Consider the following 18,397-nt stretch of genomic DNA (forward strand, 5'->3'; position numbering starts at 1 on the left):
CCCCCCTTCTGCAGAGGCGCTCTGACATCACCGCGTCCTCACAGCCAATCGTTTGCTGCTTTTATTTTAGGCAACATCTGTTGGATAGTGGCTGGACGACATGTTGGAATTTCTTTCAGTCGTCGGTAAAATGAAAATGAATTTTCTCAACGGTTCTTTTTTTACAGTGCTGGTCCGGTTTGTGTCTGAAACTCACTGACAGACTCGTGCTGCTTTCTTTCTCCTTTCAGGCATGAAATCAATTCTGGATTCCTCAAATTATTAGCACCAGGAAACTGTTTTGCTCTATCAAAAAAAGAAGAAAGATTCTGTCTGCAAACAATAAAACAATAAAACGTTTTTGGTTTTAAATTCCAGAGGTGGAACTTTAAAACGAATGTTTCCACATTTTCCATGTGGGAAAATGTGAAGAATGTGGATTTTCGTCACTTTGCCCTGGAAAAGATCATGTTAAGATCGTCTGTTGCTCTGAAATCTTTGCCAAAGACACAAAGATACAAACTGCATGACAGCCAAATACCTCAATACAATACAACACCTTGATACAGCCGTACAACACAATGGAACCGTATCACATGAAAAATGATACAACTATATCAGCACCTGGTTTAAAGGATTTATTACTTTCTGCTCCTTTTCTGCAGTCCAAGATCCAGAATGTTGATCCGTCTGATCATAATCACATTCTCACTGTGATGATCTGAGGGACGCCACATCTGAGCAAGACTAACATGCAGTAGTTTCCCAAAGTCGTCCTTTGTCCATTGTGTCCAGTCAATGTCCAGGAAACATGGAAAGCTCTTCCACTGTTTCTTCATTACATGTTGAGACATTTTTCTCTGGTTCATCTCTTGATCCCAGTTTTCTGAATTACGTCTATGTCTTGATTTCCAAATTAGATTGGACTTTTGACTGTTCCTTAAAACATTTTTTATTTGCATCTTCTTCACTGTTGTTGTTTGAGCCTCTAAAACTGTAATTCTCACTGAAAATACAGATTTGTACCCAAAGAACAACTCCTGTTGGGTTTGGTTAGAAATGTTTTCTTTTAACCAAATCTAATCACCAGTTGAGACTTTTAGAGGCATGTCCGAACAAAGTCCCATCTGCTGTGAAGAGCAAACATTTCTGTGGATCAGGGAGCCGCAGGCAGCAGCTGCAGACTCTCAGCCCCTCGATCAGCGTTATTACCATAATTTGTGGTGGGAAAGGAATCGCTCATCAATCAGAAGTGTTGGGAAAATGACCACGTCAAAGAGCCGAGGCCCGATGTTTGAGCAGCGGCCTCGCCGGGGTCACCTCGCTCCCTCTGTGTGTGTGTGTGTGTGTGTGTTTTGTCATTAATCACTGCAGGTTTGAAGAGAGTGAGGGACGTCACAGCCTTTATCCCTCCACGCTCTTCATCCTCCTCCTCTGCCTTCACGGCCGGTGGCCTTCGCACCCCATCTGACCATCGCTCTGAGGCCAAGGTCAAGCTCCCTGCGCCCCCAGGGTCCCCATTGTTCACCTGTTGTCCCGGAGACCCGACTGTCACTGCCACCACCCTCTGCTGTGTGAATCTGTGTGACGAGGTCAGCAAAGAGACTAAAGCAGCAGATAAGATCAGCATGTAGACAGACTGAGCTACAGCCTCTGGTTTAAAATTGGATCTTTAAAGGGCAGAACTATGAATGACATAGCATCATTTTATAGCACAAACAAATTACTGTTACCTTCAGTTATAAAATGCTTAATACTTTATTAAATATGACTTTCTTAAAGTCATATTTGATGACTTTAAAATAATATGACTTTGTAATTTAACTAACTGAATTTGGGTCTCTGTCTCTTTAAGAAGCTTCTGCTCTTTCTGAAGCTCCGCCTTCAGGAAGTCACCCCAACATGGCTCCCCTATTAACTGTATTTTTACCAGCTTTGCTCTGAGCAGCAGCTCCTATAATGAGCTCAGCAGTTCTACCAGCTGTTTGCTAATTGCTGCTGGCTAGTCTGAAGGAGCTGAGTGGGGGAGGATCTGAGCCTCGAAGGCGGAGCTAGGTCCACCCAGGTGTTTTGCACAGCTGGCAGCCATGGAGATTAAAGAATCAAAATAACACTCCAGGTTTGTTTTAGATGAAGGAATAACATTATAACATGATGAAAAGCTGATTTTACGTTACTGGCCCTTTAAATCTGGCAGATGTGTGATGTTGAAGAAGCGGAGGATGACCTGCACACATTATCTTTGATCACTTCCTGTTTAGTTTCCACTCCGACTGTCCTTCCACCTCCATCCTGCCCGTTCCTCTGCATCTTACCCTGAGGGTGGAGTGGGGGTAGATTTGGGGGGTATCGGAGGCACGGGGGGCGGCCGGCCGGCTGCTGGAATTTGAAGTGAGAGCTTGGGCCGTCCCAAATGACTGCACACACAAAAAAAGGATTTAACTCTTTGTCACAATTGTCCTGCTAGAAAAAACAGCACAAGACCCTGAAACACCCCCCCCCCATGCCACCCTCAACCATGACCCACTCACCCCCCATCTCTGCCCCCCCCCCCCCACCTTCCCTCTGGCCCCTACCTTCCTCCTGACCCGGACCGCCTGCACAAAAGACCCATCAGAAGTATCGCTGGCCACATTTACAAGTGAAAGAGCCCCAATAATGGAGCGGTTAGCGAGAAGAATGAAGAGACGGAGGGGCACTCACAGATGTGACGGTGGGTGTAGGGGGGAGGACGGAGCAGCGTCCCATTGTCCCCCCCACCCAGCACTCCCAGCACCTCTGACGGAAGACAGGAAGAGGCGAGGAATTAAAGATGGAACCGGGCTGAAGTGGGACAGGAAAATGGTTTTTTTTTCTGTCCAGGTTGAGAAAAGGAAGAGCGATGAAAGGATGAGGAGAAACTTCCAAAAGCAGGCCGACTCTTCTGCTGAGAGCAAGTGAAAATCAACCAGAGGTCGCCAAGGTGTGTGTGTGTGTGTGTGGGGAGGTCATCCCATCATCAGCTGTGTGTGTGCTTTATTGTTGTGAACTGACATGGCGACACATAGCAACAGCAGCTGGGGTGAGGAGACCTCAGAGCTGACCTTTGAACCCCTCCTCTTCCTCGCACCGCCCTGTGACGGCGGCGGCGGGCGGGGCGGTGTCTGATGAAGTCATCACCGCAGGATGGAGGGGCCATGTGGCATATATAGGTGGCAACAGTGACTTCCTGTAGGCAGGAGGACGACTCCGAAATGTCCACTGGGATGGAAAACCGGGATGAGTTCCCTGGTGAGTCTGGCGCCCCCCTGTGGCCACAAAGCACCGGAGTCCAAACTCTGTGGCAGTGAAACTAACGTCTTAGTATTTATTTTTTCTAATTATATTATTTTAATGAAATCAGTCGGTTTCTGTAGCCAAAGAGTGTGTAAATAATTGTAGAGATAAAACAAAAAATCTTACAAGTTTTCCAGATTAATTTAAAATTAAACTGAAAGAAAAACCTGAATGAAGGTTTTATGATGCACATTACATTTCAAATCAACGGCCGCCCAAAAATGGCCCCCAGGCCACAATTTGGAAACATTCTGTTCTCAAACGTTGATTTCCTCTGATAGTTTATTTAATATACTGAAGAATCATTTTGTTCTACACTCAGTTCTTGGCTTAAAAAAAAAGTTTTTTTAAGCTGTAAACGGTTCAATCTGAAGGAAACAGCTGAGATTTTAGCATCCAGATCCTTTCTGATCAGCAGCCGCAGAGTTTGTCAGATAAAACTCTCTTTACTGATCAGAACAGACAAACATATGAACAAACAGGTTAACTCTTCCTCAGCTCATCTTCCGCTTTTGGCACTAAAAAGTCTTTGCTGCCCCCTGCTGGCAGAAGTAGAGATGAGCTCCTTAACCTTTGAATCTTACTTGATTCAAATGTTCAGGAGCTGTATTCTATGGAAGGCCAAAAGGGACAAAGTTAAATAAATAAATAGATCATAGTTTATGTAGTGGTCAATTAATTAGTTAAATATGAAATTAAGTAATTAAAATGCAAACTCATGATAGCTGATACACATTTTTAAAATGTATTTAATTATTTGATGGTTCTGTTCCTGCAGTATCACCATTAAATAATTATTATAAGTTTGCATTTTTAATGATTTAACTACATTTAAATTGTTTCTAAAATATATTTAGATATACATTTAATTAATGATTTATTTATTTAGTTAGTTTTGTCCCTCAGTCTGTGACAGAGTATTAGGGCCATTGAACATGAGAAAAAACTATAAAAATAATAAAACCTCCCATTATCATAAAAACATAGTAATTCTCTGATGTCAAACATTCATAAATCTTCACTAACAAGTGGTGCATTTTCCGCAATTAAAGACATAAATTTAAAATAACATAAATTGGATATTTTCTGACTTTGGAAAGTTAGAAATTTGTAAAAGAAGAAACTCATGAATTGATTAAAAATCTTTTTAATCAAAACCTGTCATTATTTTATCAGAAATGTCTGATTTTATAATCTCAGACAGTATCTTCATGTTTACATTGTAAATTTATGATTTTAATCATGGAAAATTGACTTTTTTTTTGCAAACTTATTACTTTTGATATGAGAATTTCCAAGTTTTTTGTTGTTGATATGAGAAATTAATCTAAAACATGTTTTTTGGAATGTACTCCTTCATGGGCATTTTTTTTATCTATGACGTCCATAATACTCCGTCTCATTTCGTCAGCTTTGGCATTCCTTCATCTGGATTTATTCAGCTCAATAGTTTCCCTCCATCTTCAAACAATATTTCACTTCACATCAGTGAAAATATCAAAAACCGTCTTATGGTTCAAACATCTTGAAATTAAAACAGTTTCATTCAAATCTCTGATCCCTTTCCATAAAATAATAACTTATAAAATAAAGTCAGTCTTTGTTCCTCTGCATCCCTAAAAGGACCAAAGAAATCAAAAATCTTCACTGAACCCTGTGAGGCGTCTGAAGTCGCCTGAAGGCTGACAGAAGGAGAGCAAAAATAATTTAAATAAAATAAAACAAGTCAATGAAGCAGCTGCAGCTTTTTAAAAAGCTGTAGGTTTTAAAAGTCGTCTAAGGTTTGGTCCACGGTAGAAATACGGTGGCATATTAAAAAATAAGAGTAAATTTCTGCCAAAAGATTCAGAAATTTTGACATTAATTTTAAACATTTTCTAGAAAAAACACAGAAAATTATAAGCTCCGAAAGTAAAAATGTTTGACTTTTGAAACTAAGAAATGTACAAGTTTTTTATAATCTCTAAGATCTCAAAATTTCAGATGTTTTTCTGGCAAATATTTGACTTCAGTTTTTCTCTAGAAAATTTCAGAAGTTAATCTAAACATTTTTCCAACAAATTTCTCACTTTTCAAAGAGACAAATTTCCAGATTTTCTGTAGAAAATTTGAGATTAATGTTCAAATTTCAGATTTTTTTTGGAGTGAATTTTTGACTTTTGGAGCTTTGAAATGAATTAATCTGTAAACTTTTTTTTTGGCTGAGTTTTGCTCCTGTGTCTGTCTAACCGCCCCAAATCGCCGTGGTAGAAAGGATTCCTGGTTCAGACCATGAAGAGGCAGCAGCCACCAAACTCTGCTGCTGCCGTTTGTTTCCTCCTGCTGCCTTCTGCCTTCACAGAGCTTTTCCCTCCGGTTGCCCATGAGCATCGGGTCGTCGGTTCAAATCCTGCGTCCTGAAAGCGGATCGGAGGCGTTTTCCTCCCAGTGGAACCAGAACCGTCTGGCTGCGGCTCACAGGAAGAAGCTGATCTTTGCAGCGACCGTCTTGCATCCCGTGGTGGAGAAGTAGAGTCCCTCTGCAGGGTCATAGGTCATGTCTCCCCCCACCGCCTCCACCACGTCGTCGCGGTTACAGCTGCCGCGCTGGCAGAGCTGCGCGCGGACGCAGCGCTCCACATGGGTCCGGGTCAGCGGCAGGAAGGGGACGAAGCGAGTGATGAGATTCTGCTGGATGATGCTGGACAGGTAGAGTCCACCTGGGGAGACAGACGGTTCAGACAGGATTCACTGCAGAGACGATCAGGAAGAATCCTGAGTCAGTCATTTATCATCCTGATATCAGGAAAAACCAACACAGACATGTTGATATGAACATGTTCAGGTCTGCTCAGCCATTAATGGTCACGACTTCAGTCACTGAAGAAGCTGGCTGTTCAAGTGTTGTATCAAAATATATTGATGGAAAGTTTAGTGGAAGGAAAAAGGTGCAGAAGGCGTGGATCAACCCTTGGTACTGATTGGAACATTTCAAATATATAAACAAAATATCTTTATTAAAATAACGGTGAGTAAAAACTCCAGGTTGGCTCCGTTCACACAGCAGTCGAATTATTTGACCCAAATATGAACGTCCGACTTTTTCATGGCAGTCTGAACATCTCAATTATGATGTACCAAAAAAAAACAAACAAATCCAATTTGTCCCACTTCCATGGAACCAAGTCATATCAGATAGTTTTCAGAACGTCTGCAGTCTGAATGTCACATTTTGTCTGATTTTTACGTCGTTGAAGTGAGACATGCGTCATCATCCTGCAGCAGAAGAAGCCAGATGGTAAATCTGGAACCACAGGTTCTGGAACATCCAAGTCTCTGTAGGTAATAACTTATGAATTATCCATGTTCAGTAATATACCAGCTTCACAGTTTGATTTAACTTTCAGTAATATCTGTTCAAATAGTAAAAGCCAAATTTTGTAAAATCATAAGAAGAGCAGAAAAACTGGTTTCTGCTGCTGGTTTCCATAGAGATGATCAGAATATCAAAACGATGCGGCTTAAAAATAACATCTCTGAATGTTTTATATTAAATTTAATTTACAATTTAATACTTTTTTCCCTCTCTCGCTTTCTTTTCTTAAAAAGAAATTACAAATGACAGAAAATATAATCAGAAATTGTTCTTTTTCCTTCTGTGGGTTGACTTGAATTCACAGAAGATGTAAAACAAGATGGCTGCTGTGGCTGTGATGACATCACTCTGGACTTTGGAAACCCAGAGAGAGAACTGGAGGAAAAACAATCCAGACTTGAATAAACTAAATAATCAGAACCCAGAGATCTGACGGGCGTCTCTTACTGGTTTTGTTGCTGTAAACCGACTGCTGGACGACTTCCTGCAGGTCAGACGGTTTGATCTCGTCTCTGTCCCGTCCAGCCAGCCGGTTCTCCAGAACCAGCCGGTGTATTGCCTCCTTTCCTGCGGTGCTGCAGACAAACAGAAACCAGGAGGCAGAGGTTTACAGCAGCTGCGTTGCCATGACAACAGCATCCCAAAAGGAGGCTCCACATCCGCTGGTCAGACAGTAACATGAACCCAAAGGAAAGAACCGGCCAGCTGCCAGCAGAGGCAGCAATCAGGAGGAAAGACGGCGTTGGGTCAGACACACACTGAACAAACCGCTGAACAACGACAGACTCTCAGCTGGAATCACCAAGGAAACGGTGACAAACACCTGGAGACGAGAACGTCAGGGAGACGGCCACACCTGGAACCAACGATACCACGGAGCATCGGGGCCGCCGCAGGTAGAAAAATAAAAAAGGAGGAGCAATTTCCCACCAAAAGACTCAAAAACCTGCGAGGAGAAACTCCAAAACTGTTAAATTAATCAGAAATTTTCTCAATTAAAAAAAAGAACAGGAAAAACAGACATTTTGAGATTAATCTCAGAAATGTTCCAGGAAAAATTTGAAAATCTGAGATTCAAAACTTTTCAAGCTCAGAAGTTTCCTTGATTTTTTTCTAGAAATATCAGTGATTAATCTCAACATTTCTGAATTTTTTCTAGCAAATTTATCACTTTTCAAGCTCAGAAATTCCCAGTTTTTCCCCCCCAAAAATTCTGAGATTAAACTCAGTATTTTCTAGCAAATTTTTGACTTCAAACTCAGAAATGTCCAAGTTTTTCCTATCTATCATGGCACTAATATGACGTCGTATTTTATGGCATATACAATCGTATATGGGCATATTCACCCATCCCATATCCGGCATGGGATGGGTGAAAGGGAAACGTAACAAAAACCGCACTATATCGCTATTGCTGTCTTTTTATTATATAAGAAATGTAATTAACATCACGTGAATAAATTTGTTCATGTGATAAGTTATAAAAAAAAACATGCAGCACCATCATCCTCTGACTACTTCCCGTCTTCTTCTTCATGGTTTCTGCCAGTAGTAACATCTGGTTGTTGTTGTTTCCACTGCAGTTTTACTTTGATAATCGTGAAAAACCACCTCATCCTAGCTGCAAAACTTTTAATCCAAAAACTTGAGTTTTTAAAAACTGGCGTGATTTCATTAAGCTAATTCATTTTCATGATTCCAGTTTGTGTAATTTTATGGTGAATGATTGTGTGTCTGGTGTCCAGGCTACCTTATGAAGACGTAGATGGCCTTCCTGTAGTTGGTGCGAAACACAACGTGGGACGGACCCAGGAACGGCTCCAGGACGTCGATCAGGCCTGCAGGCATCTTCTCCATCTCATCAAAAATGAAGACGGAGCGCGCGCAGGCCGTCAGGTTTCCCTTCACCCAGCTCTTCAGCTCCTCCTGCCGACCAGAGCAGACACACAGCTTCAAAACCAGCAGATTCTGGGACAAATCACTAAAACTAACTGAACAAAGTCACAACGGAATAAAACTAAAATATAATGAAAAACCCAGAGCGGTTCTGATGACGGTTCTGCAGCCTTGTCCAGAGCGACTCACCCGGTACTGAGCGACGAGCTCGGCTGAGGGGAAGTGGAGCGTGGGGACGAACTGGTGGACGAAGGGGCTGCTCATGGCCGAGCCGTACAGGTGGTTCCCCAGCATGGTGCTGACCAGCGTCTTCCCGGTCCCAGAGGAGCCGTGGAAGGACAGAACCAGGGGCCGATCCGGGCTCTTATTGAGGAGAAAGCTGGAAACTTCTTCTGAGACCAGGTCCTGGGCCAGGTGCTGACCGAAGACGTTCTTGTACAGGTCCCACTCCAAGTCTGCTCATCACGACACAAACAGGTTAAAGCTTAAACCTGTCAGTTATTATTATTTATTTATTTAAAAAAATACATTGATATCAAAAACCTGTTTTAAAGGAGTCCTGGTTGAGAGGAAGCATCAAATACACAAAAACTGAATTGTCTGAATTGTGTTATTTTTATAAGCAATTCAAGCCACAGGTTTTTATTTAGGAACGACGTGAAACTTTGATATTTTAAACTAGTAGATATGCCTGACTGCCACGATTACAAATTTTACTGAACGATAAATACGTTATCATGATAAATAAAAATATTGTTGTTTTGAGACCATTTGCATGTGAAAACTTTGAGGTGGTTTCCCTCAGTCCAGCCTCCCAGGGCCTCCCAGGATCCCAGGTTCCCTTTAGACTGACAAAAGTCATGTTTTTCTCAAAGTTTACGCCTTCAGTGCTGATAAACTACTGCTGCGGTTTTAGACTGATTAAACCCAAAGACAAGTAGACATTTTTTGCATAAACCAAATGTAGTTCATGTTTTCAAGTCTGGTAAGATATTTAAACAGGTGTCAGAAGAATCTGAAATCTATCTTTCTTCTATAAAGGAGGAAAACACAAGTTCACCCTGAGAGCAGAGCAGAAGATGCTAAAAGACGTTTTCAAACATGTATGCTACATCAGCAATAGCACATGTTAAACTATTGTTTTCTAAGAACTGGACTTCTGGAATATGAAAATATTTGGACACCAGAACGGAGCACAAGTTTGTCATGAAACAAATAAATATTCTGGACCAAATAGACTCATACTAAATGTGAAGCATAGAGGTGGAAGTGTTATGGTGTGGGGATGATTTCCTGCAGCAGGACCAGCCTAGCTGACCCTTACAGAATCCGGAAAATGTGAGACCATCAGAAAAAGACATTTAAGCTGAAACAGAACATGACGGCGACCCAAAACATACCGGTAAGTCAGTCTGAGCTGAATGTTATCCTGTTAGCCGCCTGCTAGCTTGTAGCATTAGCTGTAAACAACATGACCAAACTCACCTCTGATGCTGGGCTTGAAGTCGCAGTCGCAGCTGTCTGAGAAGCTGCAGTAAAGCTTCTGGAAGACGCCGCAGGCCGGCCTGGAGCTGAGCAGCAGCAGCAGCGCCGGCAGGACGGCCAGCATTTTGGTTCCCAGCCGGAAAACCTCCGCTGTCTTCCTCAGAGCTCCGCCGGGCGGGTTGTAGTTCTTTAAGGAAACCGGAAGTAATGCGGATGTACCGAACGTGGTCACTGAAGGGACTACAAATCCCAGAACGAATGTGAACGTATTGTGTTGACCAGAAGAAGGACACGTTGGAGGATCACAGTCCAGCTGACTTTTTAATATTTCTTCACAGAAAACTATGAAGGTATTTCTGGGCCAAAAACTATGAAGGTATTTCTGGGCCATTATAGACCGAAAAAAGTGGGGGTGGAGCGGTACATTCATGGCAAAAAAGACATTTTGAGATTATTCTCAGAAATTTTCTAGAAATATATGAGTTTCAAAAGTCGAAAATTTGAGATCAATTTAAAAAAAAAAGAAAAAAAAGAGGAAATTTCCGAAAGTTTGAGAGAAAAAAAAAACTGGAATATTTCTGAGATTAAATACAAAATTTCATTTTTTTCCAGCACACTTTCGACTTTTGAAACTCAGAAATTTCAACGTTTTTTTTTTCTAGAAAATTTCTCATATTTTGGGGGTTTTTCTTGACTGAAATGTTTATTTTTCATTTCTACAACGGCACTGATACGCCATCTGTCGTCTCTTCTGTCCAATGATCAAAACTTTAATTCCACCTTTAAGCTTGTTGAACGTTCATATATTTGTCTTGGAAGTAAAGCAGAAGAGTTGCTGATTTTGGTTGTATTTGTTTAATTTTCTTGCTACAACTCAGCCAATCAATAAAATCTACACACTAACTTTGCAGGGATTTTGTCTTTGTTTTTATTTTAATAATTTTTGTGGAAATATTAAGAGTTTTGTGTGACTTAATCAGCAACACATCGGCAGATGTCTCAGGTTTTCTCAGAGTGTAACATGAAAAATAATTAAAATAATAAATGGAAATATCTTTGATTGTTTGCACCTCGTGAACAAAAACATTGCCACATAAATATAACAATAAGAAAGTTAATATTTTGACTCGAACCTTTGTTTAAAAGTAAAATCATCCATAACATGATTCAACGATTCATTTGTTAAATTCATATTTAAAAAATGTAAACAAACACAAAATAAATCCTTGCTACAAATCGTATTATTACTTAAAAATAAAACAGAATATGATAGAAAATGTATTTTTGAACAGCAGAGGGCGCTATTTTCAAACTAGTGAACTGTTTATTTTTTGAATTCCTGCAAAAGCAAACAAGACAAAGATTTTCATCTTTTTGTAAACTGGCAGCAACATTTTAGAGCAACACACTAAAAATAATCCAGAGATCTTTGGCGTAAGTTTATTAAAAACTTCATAGTAAAGTTTGAGAGAAAAAATGATACAGGAACCTTTAATAAAGTCAATTTTCTGAGAGGAAAATGTTATTTATTCACAGTTATAACACTAAACAGATAAATATTAAATGTAAGATTATATAAGTTCTCTGTACATTTGAATTATTGCTGTCAGAAGCTGTTCCCTCAAACTGATACTGAGACATTGTTTGGTCTAGTATTTAATGAAGGTCCAGCCTTCAGGCACACAAATCATTTCTACCCCGCAGACAAAGGTTCAGCATTAACTTCCTGTAGTCCCAACAGAACCGGGAACTGGACCTCATTTCATCTGCAGTTCTACACATTTCACACAAGCATTGTGTTGACAGCCTGCTGCACGGTCTGAAGTCCTGGACTCTTATTCTCTGGAACTGATGGATGATAAAAGGATAAAAGAACTGCTTCACCTCACAAATTACAGGATTAAGTGTCTTAGTTGGAGTTTTTCAACGTAAAAATCCAAATATATGTTAGAAAACACAAAAAACAACACTCATATCACATTTCCTTTCAATATTTGTGCTGTAAGCCTTAATAAAGTTTTGTTATCATGCATTCACTCTCCTTCCTTCAGGTTTACGTCAGCGAGGCTCAGATAAAAATGTTTCCATGTAGCAACTGTACAATCTGTGACATTTAAAGTGTATTTAGCCCCCAAAACAAATTTTTTTGCTGATAAACTCTCTAAATATATTCTTGAGGTTTCTATCTTTAAGTTTCTATGTGAATTTAAAGATGTTTTTGGGTAAATTTGCTTAGTTCTGCAATGTTTGCAGCGCTAAACTGGCACAGTGCTGCCCCCTTTGGGTTGAAATGTGGTCACTGCAGTTTAATTTTCTGATTGGTTACAAAGGTGCATTTAGGTTTAGCATTTACATTTTTGTTTTATTTTGTTAATTTTAATTTTTCACATTTATGCAATGAACTACAAAAATATATTAATACAACCAAAATAACACAGAAAAATCCATTTTGGTTACTGAAATAACATAAAACTGATATAAGTTAAAAACAAATAAAGATATTTAAAAACAGCATTAAAAAATAATGTTTCTACAATAAATTGTAACGTTAACTTCTTGTTTTCTTCTTGAACTTTTTAAAGCAGTCACCTCAGATGATGTCTGTAAGTCTCTGAAATGTTTTTGTTGCTGGAACAATGGGAAGGGAACAGACAGCCAATCGTGTTTGGTCTTTAGAAATGCCCACATCGACACCCTCTCTAAATTTCCTACATTTGTCAGGGAGCGTGGTTATGATTTCACAGAGGGTTAGTTACACTTTAAAGTGACTTGAACGGATGTCAGAGAATCCACCACTTAAAGCCGGCTGATCAGTTAAACGTCTCTGGGATCAGCATCGTCTGATCGGCGGTTCCAGCCGGTTGGACAAGGCGGTCAGCACCTGGTCGAACTTGGAGTATCTGAGGACCTGGTTCTCCTCGGCTCCCCTGCTCCCCCACAGCAGCCTCATCTGGAAGTCGGTGAGGAAGATCTCCCTGACCTCGGCCTGCTCCTGGAAACCTGGAACGTCACAGTTCACCATCAGCTCACGTCGGTTACAACTGTCTGGTTTCACTTTGACACTTTGAGGTTAGCATGCTGCTGCCAATGAGGGTAACTCAGGGTTTCTATATTTTATGTTAAAAAGAATTCAGATTTTTTTTGTCTTTTGTTATGCTTGAGCAGACATGGAAAATACAAAAACAATAAAGAAAAGAATTGGCAGGAATACAGATTTTTGCCCCGACTACACTCATATTTTAAAAGGATATTTTTTTGTTCTGACTTTGAAGACAATATGCATCTATAGGTGCATTCCCATCGGCCATGTTTAGTCTGCTTTAATCCACCTCTAGTTTGTTTGCCTTGAAAGTCCAGTTCGTTTTTGGAGTTGTGACTGTGTAATCGAACCAAAACAATCAAACTCTGGTCCGTATACAAACCTCGGGTCGGGATTCGATTGAAGTAAATTCTGGTTCGGTTCAAATGCATCTGTGAACATCTAGTGCTAAAGTTTGACGCTACTCCATTTTGTTTGCATTTTGTGAAAAAGGAAGTTGTGCTCGATGTCTTTGTCAGAGGTTTTCATGTTGTTTCCTTCAGTGGTTCTTGGTGCAGCGCCCCCACAGGCGAGGAGGGGAACAGGCAGGTTGCTCAAAGGGTTTGGTAGGTTTGACTCAGTGCAGTGAGAAAGAGAATCACAGCAGCTGGAGATGGAACAAATGTTTCAACTTTGGACCTCAATTGCACCAAGTCTATCAGATTATCAGGTGTGAAAACAGCCTAAAGTGCTTTTGGGTTTCCAATTAATCCTTGTAATACCTATTCCATGTCAGCAGGTGGCAGCCATGTCCACAATAAATACATCAACAGAAGGAGATGAGCATGGCTAAAGGAGAGGTAGACAAAAAGTTTGCTTAGGCTGCTGCCTCTGTGACCCGACTTGACCCAGTGGAGGCAGCAGGACCAGAACTGTCCAGGTTCTTACCCTTTAATCTGCTCTTAGCATTGGAGTGATAGATCCCGCCCAGCTGAGCGATAGTTCTGGCCGCCGTCAGGTGGAGCATGACCACCTCCACTCCAGCCTCCGCTGTCTCCCACGGCTCCGACCCCTCGGCCACCGCAGAGCTCTTCTCCAGCAGGGTGAGGAGGGGCAGGACGTGGGGGAAGGTGGTGCTGGACAGCGGACAGCTTTCTGCAGGACAGACACACCCAGAGCGAATGGCTGATTCTAACTTTACTTCACAGAGTAAAAAAAAAAAAAAAAAAAAAAAAAAAAAAAAAATATATATATATATATATATATATATATATATATGTGTGTGTGTTTTACCTCGTCCATCATTCAGGCTCTTCAGAAACGGCCGCAGCGTTTTCTCGTACAGAATGGCGCCCTCTGTGTGTCGCTGCCGTAACGTCGTCCAAGTCTGCTCCAGACGAGACACCTGAGGAACGAAGGAACGTCAAAAACCACAAACAGAAAAATATAACTTATAACTTAATTTAGATTTTTTCTGGGAGATTTGAGTTGCTTTTGGCTGCTGAGTGAATTTGGCCTCAGACAGGAGAGAAAGAAGCAGTTTGATGGATTCATGTTGGAAACTTTATCACTTTCTGCTCTCCTCTCTTCCTGCTGCTTTAGCAACAAAGTTGCTACGTTTTGTTTTAAAATGTAGCTTCATTTTAAGGCAATGAAGAGTAAAATGAATGATCACATGTGACACCTTCACACCATCGTCTGGCTTTCCAAACTGAAGCTCCAACTTTGACATTAATAACAGCAGATAGTTTAATTATAACAGCAATCTTTGTACTTTTACAGCCAGAGATAACAAGTTTAGAGTTCAGTGTTGCTCATTGTGTTTTATTCTCTGTGTGTAAGAGGTAACCACTCCACAGCTCCATGTCTTTTGCTCTTTCCTGTCCCAACTGTCCATCCGTAAAGATTAGCAAACCGCAGCGTTAAATCTGATCTGTTCCTCTCACCTGCGGCAGCTCCAGCGCTCTCATGACGGCGGCGAAGCCGAACATGTCGCCTGTGGTGGTCTTCAACTCGGCTGCGATCTGGATGACTTTATTCAGCAGGGCGGCCCGCTCCTCCGTCGTTCCCGTGCATCCCAACACGTTGACGGCCAACATGGTGGCCATGGTCTGAAACCTGCAGCAATACCTCATCAGAACTGGGAAGTAACTGAAACAGTTACAATAAGAAATAACTTCATTCCTCTGGATTCTTCCTAATTCTCAAATATGGAAAAACTTTCCCAAAGTATAAGAAGTTTTAGAATTTAGAAGGTTTTTAGGTTTTTTAAACCCACAATGATAATGTTGATCAGAATGGCCAATTGGATGGTTGGTTGGATGTCCGGTTGGATGTTTATTTGATTGTTTGTATGCCTGGTTGTATGCCTGGTTGGTTGGTTGTATGCCTGGTTGGTTGGTTGGATGCCTGGTTGGTTGGTTGGATGCCTGGTTGTATGCCTGGTTGTACACCTGCTTGGATGCCTGGTTGGATGCCTGGTTGGTTGGTTAGATGTCTGGTTGGATGCCTGGTTGTATGTCTGGTTGTATGCCTGCTTGGATGCCTGGTTGGATGCCTGTTTGGTTGGTTGGATGCCTGGTTGGATGCCTGGTTGGATGCCTGGTTGGATGTCTGGTTGTGTGCCTGGTTGGATGTCTGGTTGTGTGCCTGGTTGGATGCCTGGTTGTATGCCTGGTTGGATGCCTGGTTGGATGCCTGTTTGGTTGGTTGGATGTCTGGTTGGATGTCTGGTTGGATGCCTGGTTGGATGTCTGGTTGGATGCCTGGTTGTATGCCTGGTTGGATGCCTGGTTGTATGCCTGGTTGGATGCCTGGTTGTATGCCTGTTTGGTTGGTTGGATGTCTGGTTGGATGCCTGGTTGTATGCCTGTTTGGTTGGTTAGATGTCTGGTTGGATGCCTGGTTGGATGCCTGGTTGTATGCCTGTTTGGTTGGTTGGATGTCTGGTTGTATGCCTGTTTGGTTGGTTGTATGCCTGGTTGTATGCCTGTTTGGTTGGTTGGATGTCTGGTTGGATGTCTGGTTGGATGCCTGGTTGGATGCCTGGTTGTATGCCTGTTTGGTTGGTTGGATGTCTGGTTGGATGTCTGGTTGGATGCCTGGTTGTATGCCTGGTTGTATGCCTGTTTGGTTGGTTGGATGTCTGGTTGTATGCCTGGTTGGATGCCTGGTTCTATGCCTGGTTGGATGCCTGGTTGTATGCCTGTTTGGTTGGTTGGATGTCTGGTTGTATGCCTGGTTGGATGCCTGGTTGTATGCCTGTTTGGTTGGTTGGATGTCTGGTTGGATGCCTGGTTGTATGCCTGGTTGGATGTCTGGTTGTGTGCTTGGTTGGATGCCTGGTTCTATGCCTGGTTGGTTGGTTGGATGTCTGGTTGGATGCCTGGTTGTATGTCTGGTTGGATGCCTGGTTGGATGTCTGGTTGTATGCCTGGTTGGATGTCTGATTGTATGCCTGGTTGTATGTCTGGTTGGATGCCTGGTTGGATGCCTGGTTGTATGCCTGGTTGTATGTCTGGTTGGATGCCTGGTTGGATGTCTGGTTGTATGCCTGGTTGGATGTCTGATTGGATGCCTGGTTGTATGCCTGGTTGGATGCCTGGTTGGTTGGTTGGATGTCTGGTTGGATGCCTGGTTGTATGCCTGGTTGTATGTCTGGTTGTATGCCTGTTTGGTTGGTTGGATGTCTGGTTGTGTGCCTGGTTGGATGCCTGGTTGTATGCCTGGTTGGATGCCTGGTTGTATGCCTGTTTGGTTGGTTGTATGCCTGGTTGGATGCCTGGTTGGATGCTCGCCTCTCCAGCAGGTCCAGTCTCAGCTGCTGTCCATGCGGCAGCGTCAGCAGCTCCATTCCTGAACTGACTCCCATCTTTCTTTTCATCTCCGGCGTCACCTCCAAAATTCTCGCCACCTAGAAACCAAAAACATGGCGGATCGCAAAAATGCATAAAAATACTGGGAACGTAACATGATAGAGAACATAACTGATGTGAGACATGCTTCATTGTTCTGCACCATAAACCTTCACACAGCTTACTTTGCATTTAGTTCCTAGTATAAATGACCATGCAAAAAAAATCAGCAAAAACTCGGAATTGACCGACAAGACGCGCTGTGAGAACGCAGCCCACGTAAAAATGAGACATGGTTAGTTATGGCCACTGGTTGTCATGGCGTCAGCGTTACCGTGCAGTCGGTCCTGGTGATGTATCTGGCCGCCGTTCTGGCGTCGACCTCAGCCAGCAGCTCCTTCACCCTCCGCAGGATGCCCACCTCCAGGGGCTTGTTCTCCTGCGGCATCAGCGCTGAGTGATACCTGCCAGGTCTGAAACAGGAAGCCGTCTCCACTACCGGGGAGAAGTTCACGTCCCCATCCTCCGAACCCAGAGAGTCGGCAGTGGGCGGGGCTTCCTCGGCCTGCAGCCGCTCCACGTAGCTCTGAGGCTGTAGCTCCGAGTAGCCGTCTCTATCGGAGGAGGCCGAGTCCTGCGGCGGGACGGGGAGCCGCTGTCTGAGCAGGGAGGAGTCTGACGGCTTTGGTAGGGATGGAGACGATGTGACACTGGGGGCCCGGCTGCAACTGAGGCTCCTGGATGGAGAGTCTGGAGGGAGGAGAATAAAAAAATACAACTTTTAAGGTATTATGCTGTCTGTAGCGGGTTAGCATAGGTCTATGGCCCATACAAAACGTGATCATTAGATTTTTTTGCACAAAATCATTCAGGGTCTGTTTTTAACTAATGAAAATTATTAATATTTTAAAAACCATATATAGACAGACATGGTTTGGTGGCTGTGAATCATGACATGCTAAGGCCACAGCTGGGCTGACTGGGGAGGCCAGGAGCCTTTTATAGCAGCTTTCAGCTCCACTTATGTTTAGTATCCTGGTGATTGAGATGTTCTATTACTGTAACAAATTACATTTACAGCACAATAAGTCAGTCTGAGCAGACAATGTTCCTTCAGATGGATGTTTGTTCTTATTAAACCATAAAGTCCATAAAGTAAGGACAAAAACTCATACTGTCAGCATCTTTATTAGGACAAAGAGGACTTTTGTTTATGCCTTGGTAACGCGCACACACACACACACACACACATGTTTGTTTTGCTATCTTTGTGGGGACTTTCCATTGACTTCCATTCATTTCTACTCATTTCTACAGCCTAAACCTTACCTTTACCCTTTTCCTAACCCTAACCATCACATACCTAACCCTAACCAACCAAAACTCAATTCATACCTTAGCCCTAACTCTGACCCCTGACCCAAAAACAGGGTTTCCCCTCGTGGGGACCAGGCTCAGGTCCCCACGAGGAGCGATTGGTCCCCACAATGTAGC

At 42.4% G+C, this 18,397-nt stretch overlaps 2 protein-coding genes across 3 annotated transcripts in view; both read right to left on the reverse strand.

Moving 5' to 3' along the window:
• Positions 1-3,720: 3,720 nt before the first annotated feature.
• tor2a (torsin family 2, member A) lies at positions 3,721-10,227 on the reverse strand. Its single transcript, XM_015005834.2, has 5 exons — positions 10,031-10,227; positions 8,735-9,000; positions 8,400-8,575; positions 7,097-7,224; positions 3,721-5,993 (listed from the first exon to the last, which is right to left on the reverse strand). The coding sequence occupies exons 1-5, from the start codon at positions 10,152-10,154 to the stop codon at positions 5,749-5,751; spliced, it is 939 nt and encodes a 312-aa protein (XP_014861320.2). The 5' UTR covers positions 10,155-10,227; the 3' UTR covers positions 3,721-5,748.
• Positions 10,228-11,493: 1,266 nt separating this feature from the next.
• Positions 11,494-18,397, reverse strand: part of sh2d3cb (SH2 domain containing 3Cb) — a 44,800-nt gene continuing 37,896 nt past the window's right edge. For both annotated transcript variants that reach the window (XM_015012820.2, XM_015012821.2), the window contains 6 exons: positions 17,238-17,653; positions 16,847-16,962; positions 14,996-15,167; positions 14,343-14,454; positions 13,998-14,204; positions 11,494-13,030 (listed from right to left, as the gene is read on the reverse strand). In XM_015012820.2, the coding sequence (XP_014868306.2) occupies positions 12,861-13,030; positions 13,998-14,204; positions 14,343-14,454; positions 14,996-15,167; positions 16,847-16,962; positions 17,238-17,653 (1,193 nt within the window). In that variant the 3' untranslated portion in view covers positions 11,494-12,860. The remainder of the gene's footprint in view (positions 13,031-13,997; positions 14,205-14,342; positions 14,455-14,995; positions 15,168-16,846; positions 16,963-17,237; positions 17,654-18,397) is intronic.

This window comes from Poecilia mexicana, unplaced genomic scaffold, assembly GCF_051168715.1.
Source record: "Poecilia mexicana isolate PSO_F unplaced genomic scaffold, ASM5116871v1 scaffold_9, whole genome shotgun sequence".
Lineage (NCBI taxonomy): Eukaryota > Metazoa > Chordata > Actinopteri > Cyprinodontiformes > Poeciliidae > Poecilia > Poecilia mexicana.